Consider the following 12,179-nt stretch of genomic DNA (forward strand, 5'->3'; position numbering starts at 1 on the left):
AGCAATAATGATCACCTGAAGCAGCCCACCTGATGCAGCATAGTGGCTATAAATAAATGGGCTGGGGGTTACCCATTTACCCCATTGGGCTAATCATTAGCTAGATCACAAACTCTAAAGTCTAAACATTTGGCTATCTTGTTGGTAGTTATAGGAACATTATGACTTGAATGTCCCCCCAAAAAAGCATTCTACTGTCACTCAGCCAAACAAGGATGATGTGCTGTGAATATAATATAGACCTACCTATTACACCTGACCCGTGTTACATTTAGCCCTGCCCTTCCCTATGCATTCAATGCCATTGGTCCTCGCTAATGCGTATAAACCATCCATCTGCTCGCTAAGGCGTATAAACCATCCATCTGCTCGCTAACACACATAAACCATCCATCTGCTCAAAACTCTGGTTCTAAAACGGTGCATTTTACTAATTTATTGGATTTGAGGAACAAGTGTAGCCTAGTAACACTAGAAAGCTCAGTGATGCTCCTCTTTTAAGTGGCCATCAACTGCTTTCAAAGGAGTACCCCCCCCCCCCCGCGACTTCATTTAGAACGTAGGCTACAGTGACTGGGCATGAATGCGCCTTGAGAGGAATGTTATTTGTTATTTTCTCGCATGCGACAGGCTGAACAATTGAATAAGTAAACTATTCTACTATGGGGTTGTCTGAGTTTGCTGTTGCTTAGCCTACTTGTGTTGTTGGCTGTGGAAAATTACATGTAGACAACAGTTTTTCATTAGATAATTCAAATAGGCTAACGAAATGTACCGGGTCTCAGCTCTACCTGGCTCTCATTTGGATCATAGGTGCCTGGTCTCGGGCCCAGTAGGACCCGACACAATTTAACCCATGTGCATACCCACATGAAAAAAATATTAGTTTACTAGGCTAAAATATACTACAGTACTTACTATAGCATTCTATAATAAACTGAAGTATACTGTAGAATACTATACACTGTAGTATCCCTCAATCATGTGTCATACTTACTATAGAATTTTGTAGTGAACTGTAGTGCTACAGCATTCTTTGCAACAACAAAAAACTGTAGCCAATACTATAGTAATGTTCACAAAAACACAAAAAATTTTTTTAAACTATACTGCAATTCAGTAGCCTTGTGGTTAGTGTGCACCCTGAGATTGGAAGGTTGGGAGTTTGATCCCTGGCCGAGTGATACCAAAGACTTTAAAAATGGTACTCGATGCGTCTCTGCTTGACACTCAGCATTAAGGAGATAGATAGGGGGTAAGGCCCTGCGATATAGACTAGTGTCCTGTCCAGGAGGTGTACTTGTACATCAAGCTGCCTCGTGCTCCTGCTCCTATGAGCCATTTCGATTTGCCAATGCTTGTGCAAGGATAGTTACTATATACTACAGTGTTTAATTTGCATATACCCTGCTCATTCCCCTCCCCCATATCCCAATTTGTGCCACCAATAAGTGAGAAACGTACATGCCAAGTATAGACCATATATTGTGTTCCCTACAGTTTACAGAAAGAGCAGAAGCTTGAACTATCCGTTCAGACCTCAGTTCAACCTACCTACAGGTTATGGAACATTTGCTCAGTAGGTTTCCTAAAGCAGAAAGCCTCCACTTCTAAGTCAAAGATAATAAAACAAAAACACTTTAGTTAATAATACAGTATAATACGGCCCACAAAAACACTACAGTAAATACTACAGTTTTCAACAATCTGCAAAAGCACTACATTAATTGCTTTAGTATATACTACAGTATTTATACTATAGTTAACTATAATGTATACTGTAGTATTTACAGTTAACTAAAGTGAATACTACATTAAAGTCAGCAAAAACACTACAGTGAATACTATAGTATTTTTATACTATAGTATTTTTTCATGTGGGTCTGCTGCGTCCATCCAATATGCCCTGGAGACATCAAGATTCATCCTGACTGAGAGATAAGGTCCTGAAAATTGGTAGAATGGACTGTATAGTTGTAGAGAGAGACTGAGAGACAGTGTAGAGCAGAGTAAACTGGGCTCTTTATCTTCCTCTTCCTCATAATGCTCAAGGCACCTCCACTGTCACGGAGTCCCACGGGATGTCATACTGAGTAAGAGAACAACCTTCTACCCATGATTCACCTCTTCCCAAAGCAAAACGCATGAATCACTGTGGGGACATGTCAAAGGTGAGGCAGTACCAACTAAAGGACCTGATGCCTGTCTGTGCCAGCCCAGTCATACACACACAGACCGTCCTTCTGGCACACAGTACTACGCAGTATATGTGAGTTGGATAGACTGTGATAGAGGCTCCAGAGATGTTTGAGTGCAAATGTCTTTGTGCATTCTCTGCTGTGTTTCAGCCTCTCTCATCACCTCAGCCTGAAAAATTAGGATGAAGAATTGGCCCCCATTGCTCCCCAGTCCCAGGCAGGTCACTTCACACTGTGTCTCAGAGCAACGCGTCGAGGCCTTAAGATGCACTCATTCGTGCCGCAACATAACATCCAAGCCAAAATGTATTCAGAAAAGGCCCTTGGGCTGACAGAAAATTGAAACAGGTTATAGGGTAAGGGAAAAATCAGACACCTGGAGGTTTGAAGACTGCCACTGTACTTCTGCCACTTGAATCAGTTTACCTTTCTTTTAGAAGTGGCTGTGTGACAGCTCACCTCCACTATTGCATTGTGCATCTGTGTAGAGCTGAACTAAGCTGAGACCGACCTGTAAGAGTGGGCTTTACATCCCCAGAGCAAGGCTGCGTAACACTGCAACGCCGGCTACTCCCAAAACAATTACATGCTAACCTGGAATGTGAAATGAGAATTAGACTTTTAATCGCTCAGCGGTGAGGCATCCCAAGCCAGGAAGTTATTATATTAGCTGCTAGTGCTCTGACCTCTGTCCCAACCCTATACCTCTGTCTTATTTGCCTTTGTCTGAGAACCAGGGATAACTCTCTCTCCCATTGGCTGTCATAGTGAGGAAAGGACACCATTAAAGTAAGGAAACTTCATTCCGAGAACACCATTCATAGTAAGGACTCCATCCTCATGTGAGCCCTTGCCACATTACTCTCACCCTGCCACAACAGCACTAAGGCTGAGGTATTTAATTGCTTGTCCAAAATAATATTCTCTGTTTTCCCTCTTCATCTGCTGAGCTGATTCCCCCCTCCTCATTAGCATGTTCTGCACCCCAGCCTTTTCCTGCAGGCCAGAACAAGGACAAGTCCATAATGTATCCGTTCAACACACAGCATAAAAGTTTGTTTAGCAGCCTATAAAACCTGGCAACAGACTGGCGTGAGTGAGCAATTTCCCAGCTTTTTGTGTGTTTTTTTCATCAGCAGTGGAAATAGCAGTCACTCCACCTGAGGTGGGTGATTCTAAATGAATGGCTTACTTGGCATGAGGATAGTAAAGAATCCATTGGAATAGGGGTTGAATGTCATTGTTTTTGAGACAATGGTTAGACCGGAATGTATTTGAGCTAGACATTCTGGTGTGTTTTTTTTCTACTTTCAACAATGCATCTTACTGCTTCTACTACTATTTTATGAGGGCAATTCAATGATGAAACATAACATCAGGACTCTATTTGTTTACCAGAGAATGATGAGACTTGACAGGCAACATGTCATTCCTGGCTGTAGAACTCCCTCCTGCACAGCCAGTCCTGTTTCCTGGTGCACCATGTTTCTTTATTAGCCACTGCAGCAAACAGACCAGCAGCTCCCTGGTGGATAGGGAAATGCACTCCCCTTCCCGTCCCCTTATTTATCGAGCCTCCTGTGCTATTAAACAGTGAAAGATGGGCCGGCGTACCAGCACTCGATTTACTCTGGTAATACCCCATCTGGACATGAGCGATACATTACTGAGGGGCTAGGTCTGCGGGGTGCCCCCCCACCATTACAGTACAATGGATTCCACTGTGTCAGGCACCAGTAGAGAATCTTGTATATTGCCCTTTATCTTATTGTGGAGGCAGTTTCAGACTTTGTAACTCAGTTATGAGCCATACCAGAGCTTGTGTTGTCCGTGAGGCTATTCACACTAGCCAAGTCATGCTCAGGTCTTTGATTCTGTGTTTTAAAAGCCTCATTAGTAGCTCTCTTCAGCCACTTTCCCTGCTAAACCTGGAGCGTAATTAATGACTCTGACCTGCAGTTGAAAATTCCACTGGTTGACTCCTTGTAAAACGTCAAAGAAACATGTAGAGGCAAAGTGGAGAGGTCAAAGAGCACAGTCTGTCTCTCTCAGGTAAACTAATACTCCTTCCTTTTCAGTCTTGCTCTCTCCTGGTTTTCCCTGCTGTTCTATTGACTATGCTGTGGTATACTAACCTGACCTGTACCTGCATGGGATGCTACTGTCCAGCATTTCTCTTACTCTGCTCTCTTCTGTGTTCCCCTTTCCCCTTCATCTCTCTCTTTATCTTTCTCTGCCTCTATCCCTTTATCTCTCTCACGTTTTCTCTCTTCTCTCTCTCGCTCTTCCTCACTCTCTTCCACTCCTTCCCTCTTGCTCCCGTCCTGGTGACCTGGGCTGCCTGCAGTAGAGATTAAAGTGATCAAGGATCTGCCGTGGCCCCCTCCTGTCGGCCAGCTCAACCACAGTCCTGCCCTGGCCCTGCTGGAGGGGGTGGAGTCACCCCCCGCTCTGCCCCCCCAGCCAGCCCAGCACTCCCCTGGACACACTGCCTGTGACCAGCACCACCATGGTGGGTTTTGTTGTCCCTGTCCTGTCTGTCCATCCCACCACCATCAGAGAGGCTCATCCAGCGCCCCTTACCCCTCATCAACAATGTCCCCGTGCCTCTTTCTCTTGCCATATCCATAACCATATCTAATTTCCATGGCTCATCCTCCTCTTCCTCCTGTTCCCTGATAGGGTACTGTACTGGTGAACTGTCATTGTCTGTCAAAGTAGAGAAATTACAAATTGCATGTGCGACAACATACCATACAGTTGTAAGACAACATTCCATTCACTATGACAACATATGAAAACAGTAACAGCCGTTTACTGTGTGACCTCATTGAGTGAGGAGGAAGTGATTGATCAGCTCTACAGTATCTTTAAATCAGTTTGGCGGTTCACATTATCTCTGTAATAACTGCCCTTTTCCATCTGGATTACATATGGCAGAAAATCACTATTACTAGCCAGGTTGTGTGGACGAAGGCTCATTAATTTTAATGGTGCTGAATTGCCTTCTGAATGGGTAATTGGAAGTGTAGGTGACCCATAATGCTACTGTCAACATAGACATAACTGTTCCAAGGCAAGCATCCCCTTGCCCACTGCTCTTTATAGATCATTCTCTCAAACCCTTTATTAAGAACCCATTCAAATCCCAAAGTTTACTACTCTTTATTTTGGTGAGAACATCCATGTAGCACAAAGTGTTTGACCTTGTTCTTATAATGCTCGGTGACCAAATAATAACCCTATTTCCAGAGTTCTGGACTTGAGTCACATGACTTGGACTCGGGACTCGTCTTTGACTTGAGACTGATGACTTGAAATGATCTGGCCAGGTTTTGTAACGTTTTGTCACTCATTTTTATGGCAGAGTCTCCTTGGATTATGCAACACGCAGCAAGAGACAGCCGCAGCATCGCCCTTGCAAAAAAAACGTGCAACAGATTGGCTAGTGAAACGCACACTTGGCCCTCTGATTGGACCAGCAAACTGTCAATCAACACAGGTCGGGTGCACTAGTGAACATATTTCTGATTTTCTGTACAGCTATAAAATCGTGTGCAGCACAAACAGCATATTGTAGAAAGAGGATTGCCATAATAAATTGTTTGGTGATCAAGAATATTGACTGTTTACTTTGCAAGCTCACCAGGAATGGGGCATTGGGCAACAATTAGACCTACTAGTATAGGCCTACTGGCCATTTGGTATGTCAAAATTGCTTGAAATTGATCATTTACTTATCAAGCTTGCATTTGTAATTTGTTAAAAGGAATTATTACTGTGACGAGGATACACTATAGTCTCTCCACTTGAGCTCTCCATACTCCCGCCAGTGGAGAGTGCTTTGTTTTCTTGCTTTCACACATTTAAATGCATATGTGCTTAATCCGTATTCCATATATAATCCTACAGTGTTTGCTAGCGTTTCATCATTCCGTTTATTGCTACACGTGTTTGATACGATCCATTTTCATTTATCATACCATTTCTTACCCTTGGAGTGGACGCGATGTTTGTGCACATGAACGTTCTCAAGACTCCTGTGGTAGAAGTTCTCTTTAGTTAGTTCAATGTATGGCTTCTTTTGTTCATGTTTCCCGGGTTATGTCCGAGTTCCATGTGTGCCCTACTGCATGTCTTTGTCATTCTGGTTGTGCGTAATAGGAGCGTGCCCCAGTGCGCATAGAAAAGGCTACGTGGCCTGGGCGCCATGCTATGGACACAGTATGTTGAATAAGGTCAACTATTTTCTCATGTATGAATGGTGATGAAATTAATAATCATCAAGTCTGATTAAAAACAAATGTAGAAATGTAACAATGGATGTGGAAATTGCTTTTTACATTGTAGAACCAGCTTATTTGTTGTAATTGCCAATTGGGTAATTGTATGGTCCTGGGAGTGGTCAAGTGCTTATATGTACCTGTTTGAGCTCCTGTTAGATGGATTCGATTTGGTTTCTCAAGGGGAGGCTGTACTCTCTTGTCCGCTACCTATGTCCGTTCAGATGGGACAGGTTATGCCTCATACAGAAGCTATTTCTTTTGGGCTGTGTATATTTGGTAACTCTACTTGTATATTTGTATGATATGGGCTTTCACCATTGAATCCCTGAGACCTGTAAGTAAATCTACACTCTGAGCACGTCAACCTGCCTTGCCTTCTGCTGATGTCACGCCCTGACGACTGCTACAACATCCCTATTTCACAATTACATCATCTAAATGTGTTGTAGACAGAATTATAAAAAGGGCTGTCTAGTAGCCTCAATAAATAGACAAAGATTTGCAGTCATCGCATGTATAGATGCATTTTTAAATGGACTTAAAAAAACGTGTCTCAACTTGACTTCCTCTTAGAATGCACGACTTGGACTTGACTCAAGACTCGACCCATTCTACTTGAGACTCACTTGAGACATGGACCTTGTGACATGAGACTTGCTTGTGATTCGATTAATAGTGTCTTGGTCCATTTCCAATTATGAAGCCTCCATGTGTTTGCCAATGTTTGAAGCTTTCCCACAGCTCTACAATCAGTAACTAATTATCCAGGGAGAGGGAGGAGAGGGACCATGTTTAGCAGAACTAATACTCAGGCTGAGGCTCTGTACTCCCCTGGTAGTGTAGAGGGGGTGTCCTACTGTAGAGAGACCAATGGAGACTGGGGTTTAAATTGGAAATGTGTTTAATGTCCTTCATACTGTTCTATCCATTCCATTCCAACCAGTACAATGAGCCATCCTCCCTCCACCAGAGAGTGGGCCAGTAAAATGAGCTGTCTGTGTTCTGAGGGTGAGGACAGGGCAGATGTCTGATTTATGCCCCATAATGCCTTGGGAATGGCTCCACTTCCCCCATGCATGGGTTATGAGTGGGTTTCAGTGTGGCGTCTGGCTGAAAGAGGATCCTCTCTCTGTCTGAACTCCCACTACATCACTAGGGTCAGATGTTGGATATAGAGACTGGGGGTGGAGGGCTCTCTGACCTTCCTGTGAGTACAATTGCATGCCTCTCACCTCCTGTCGCCTCTGGCTACAGGCAGGCCTCCACTCAAACAGGAGGACATAGTAAGAGTAGGTAGAAGTTGTTCCTAACCACTGCTACAGGGTCAGATGTTTTGACATCCTCCTAATGGTTAAAGTTGGGTGTAGGGTAATTAATCTGATCCTAGAACTGTTGTTAGGGGCAAAAGCCATTGCTCCTCCTGGCCCTAGCCAGGTCTCCAGGTTACAAGTGTTACCAGGGCCATTATGATTAGCTGTGTGATATGGACCTGGATGGAACAGCGCCCAGTACAGCCGAACAGAACCTGTCTCACCAGTTCAACATCATTATCATATTTAAATATTGCCTGACAGCCGTGACAGTACAGATATTACATCTACATATAAATAGAAGACGGAGTCCTTTGTCTGGATGTAATAAAGAGCTTTTGCCTTTGTTTTCTGATGTGAATTCATTGTCTGGGTGTTCAGGCCATTCTCTTACCTTCTCCTCCCTTTGTCTCACTAGAATACAAAACAGTGTAATTTAAAGATATCCAGATTTTATTTTTGTTCAAGGAATCTGCAGGCTTTTAAGCCTTTGGAGGATTGTTCCTTTGTTTTTGGAAAATTCGTCGGAATACGTTTTGGAATTAGATAGAAAAATAACGTGCCTTGATGTTGAACTCATCAGAGAATAAGACCATTGGGCTCAGCAAATGAGTTTCTATATAATCCTTTCAACCGATCCTATTCGACTTCCTAAAGCACAATATTCTCTGGATGTCAACAGAAAGCAGTGGTTTTACAAGTTGCTCGTTCTCTCCCATGGCCTTGTATGGTTTCATGGCTTGATGCTCACAATGTGCCATGCATTTCAATGAGCCTTCAGACCTGTTAATCATTTCACACGTCAAGCTGGAATTCTTAATTGTAACCCTATAATACAGCAGTAGATCTCAAGCTTTCCCCACTGACCAATGAACTCACTCTTTTGATGGAAGTACCATTAGTAAATGAGAATTAATTAGCTGGCTTAATTAGTAAATGTGCTGTGTGGAAGGTGGGTGGTTGTCTCAGTGAGAGGAGCCAGTAGTGAGTGGTTTTCAGCTTGCTGGATTCCTTTGTCGCTCTCTCTCTGCTCTGCTTTGCTCTAGGCATGTTGTGGTCCTCTAGATGTCCCTTTGGCCTGCGTTTATCAAAGTCCCAGCCAATCAGCTCCCTCTCTCCATCTCCCTTCCTCTCTACCTCCATCCCCCTCCCTCCATCCCTGCAGCCTGTGTTTTGTTGGGAGCCTGTAGAGATAGGTGGAAGGCTGGAGAGGGTGGGCCCTTCAACCATCCATCACCGTCTGACTGACGGTTCAATCTGATACCGAGATTCCATTTGCTGTGCTTTACACGCCACAATACAGGTAGTGTAGACAGGCTGGCAGACACAGACACAGAATGGCGTGTGTGTGCGTCCACGTGGGTCCTTCCATCACTCTAACTGCCCCCCCAGGGCTCATTACCTGTGTGCCAATCCTCTCTTCAATCTCCTCTTGTCTGTCCTGAGTGTGAGCGGTGGAGAATGAAAGGAAATTAATTTGGGCTGAGTATCGCCAGGAATCAGCCAAACTATAATACCGCTCCAGCTATTGTGGGGGAGACGGTTGGCAATCATAGAAGACACGGGCTCTTCACACTCAAACAAATAAAATGGTCGCTTTTTAGTTGTTGTTAGTGGCTCACTCCTTAGTAATGCCTCTTTGAAGCTATGTGCGTTGCCTCTGAAAAGGCCTGTTCTGACGGTAGAGGTTGAGTGGTGAATGCCGCTGAGGATAGCCATTCACCCGGCCTAGGTGGAGGAGTCAAAAGCAAGAGAAGAACAATTATTTAATCACATTGAGCTGGTTCCTTGTAGATGTCAGAGTTTAATTTAGGTGTTTAGGAATTAGTATTAGGCATAATTAAAGTGGGATTGAGAGCACTGAATAGGGCTCAGGTGAACGTCAGTCTAAACTATCACGATCAAACCAATAATAACAGACTTTAGTGTTGGTTCATATTCCTTCATAGCCGTAGACATGGAATGGAGACAGACATTGCCAATGTCATGTACTGGTATGTGATAGCTGATAGCATCGGAGCGTGTTCTGTCTGCCACAGTGATGACAGATAGCTGACCGAAAGTTTCCTCACATGGGAACTCCTCGTGTTCTGATAATACTCTCACATTCACCAACACATACTGACACACTCATATAGCCAACACCAACACACACATATACGTTCAGAGCACAGGAGGTTGGTGGCACCTTAATTGGGGAGGACGGGCTCATGGCAAAGGCTGGAGCGGAATTAGTGGAATGGTATCAAACACATGGCTTCCAGGTTTTTGATACCACTCTGTTTGCACTGTTCCGGCCACTTATCATGAGCCATCCTCCCCTCTGTAGCCTCCACTGTTTCAGAGATGTTTTTTTATAGAGATAGGGTTTTGTTTCATTAAAGAGGAAATGAAATATATAGACTACAGCAGTCCCTCTCCTGCTGTCTCTTTCTCTGACATTATTGCACAAACGTCCACTCAGGGGAAGGTTTGCTGCAGAGCTACAGAATGGCTGTGTCCTGGCTGACAGGGTGAGGGACTGCAAACACGCATCTTTTCCCACCCGGTCAGTCTCCATGGAAACCCTATCTCACACACATATACATTAAACATATACAAAGGGAGCTACTTGTACCGTTTACAGAAACGGATGTGTGAGAATATATCCTCCATATTTGACTTTTATGGAACAACGGAGGCTAGTAAAACAAATAATTTGGCCTCATTTATACTGTACAATGTGAGTCATCTTCAGACTCAACTATGTATTAGTGCTATAAACTGTGTCATTTTAATTTTGTATAGCCAAGCCATGGAACTGGTTTGAGCTTTACAGCAATGTTTCACTAAGGCTGTGTTTACACAGGCAGCACAATTCAGATATTTTTTATTTTTGGCACAAATTGGTATTTTGACCAGTCAGATCTTTAGCCATTTATCTAGGCAAAACATGAGAATTGGGCTGCCTGTGTAAACGCAGCCTAATTTATTAAATGAAATAAGTACTTATCATTCACATGAACAATAGAAATTAGGTTAAGGGGAGCCCCTGGTGGTCACTGGTGGAACAACATGATCATGTATGTATGATGTAGCTTTGCCAGTGGTAAGCACATGCTGTGCATGCTTCAGGGATGCTCAGAACAGTTTTTGCTGTTCAGTATGTAGCTTAGCATCAGACAGACAGTTAATTGCTTCTATTTGTGCATGTCAGGCATTTACATGAGGTTGTTTTCTAGAAGACATCTACATTTATTCATTCATAAAATATATACAAACGCAACATGCAACAATTTCAACAATTTTACTGAGTTACAGATCATGTAAGGAAATCAGTCAATTGAAATAAATTCATTAGGCCCTAATCTATGGATTTCACATGACTGGAAATGCAGATATGCATCAGTTGGTCAAAGATGCCTAAAAAAAAAAAGATAGGGTCATGGATCAGAAAACCAGTCAGTATCTGGTATGACCACCATTTGCCACATACAGCGCGACACATCTAATTTGCATAGAGTTGATCAGGCTGTTGATTGAGGCCTATGGAATGTTGTCCCACTCCTCTTCAATGGCTGTGCGAAATTGCTGGATATTGGCGGGAACTGGAGCATGCTGTCGTACACGTCGATCCAGAGCATCCCAAACATGCCAATGTCTTGTGAATATGCAGACCATGGAAGAACTGGAGCATTTTCAGCTTCCAGGAATTATGTACAGATTCTTACGACATGGGGTCGTGCATTATCATGCTGAAACATGAGGTGATGGCTGCAGATTAATTGCACGACAATAGGCCTCAGGATCTCATCACGGTATCTCTGTGCATTCAATTTGACATCAATAAAATACAATTGTGTTTGTTGTGCGCCGCTTATGCCTGCCCATACCATAACCCCACTGCCACCATGGAGCACTCTGTTCACAATGTTGATATCAGCAAACCGCTGGCCCACACAACGCCATAAACACTGTCTGTCATATGCCTGGTACAGTTGAAACCGGGATTCAACCGGGATTCAGCCGTGAAGTGTGCCAGTGACCATCGAATGTGAGCAGTTGTCCATTGAAGTCGGTTACGACAGTGAACTGCAGTCAAGTCAAGACCCTGGTGAGGATGATATGAGATTCCCTAAGACTGTTTCTGAAAGTTTGTTCAGAAATTCTTTGGTTGTGCAAACCCACAGTTTAATCAGCTGTCCGGATGGCTGGTCTCAGATGATCCCGCAGGTGAAGAAGCCAAATGTGGAGGTCCTGGACTGGCGTGGTTACACGTGGTCTGCGGTTGTGAGGCCGGTTGAACATACTGCCAAATTCTCTAAAACTAAATAGGAGGTGGTTTGTTGTAGAGAAATGAGCATTCAATTCACTGGAAACAGCTCTGGTGGACATTCCTGCAGTCA

The 12,179-nt window shown here is 43.7% G+C and overlaps 1 protein-coding gene across 5 annotated transcripts in view; it reads left to right on the forward strand.

Annotated features, from left to right (window-relative positions):
- LOC115167335 (SH2 domain-containing adapter protein F) overlaps positions 1-12,179 on the forward strand; it is a 113,062-nt gene that overhangs the window by 86,991 nt on the left and 13,892 nt on the right. For 3 of the 5 annotated variants that reach the window (XM_029721674.1, XM_029721675.1, XM_029721676.1), the window contains one exon: positions 4,546-4,710. The exons of 1 other annotated variant lie outside the window; for it this stretch is intronic. In XM_029721674.1, the coding sequence (XP_029577534.1) occupies positions 4,546-4,710 (165 nt within the window). The remainder of the gene's footprint in view (positions 1-4,545; positions 4,711-12,179) is intronic. One more of the 5 variants, XM_029721677.1, reaches the window with a different exon arrangement.

This window comes from Salmo trutta, chromosome 29 (genome assembly GCF_901001165.1).
Source record: "Salmo trutta chromosome 29, fSalTru1.1, whole genome shotgun sequence".
Classification (NCBI taxonomy): domain Eukaryota; kingdom Metazoa; phylum Chordata; class Actinopteri; order Salmoniformes; family Salmonidae; genus Salmo; species Salmo trutta.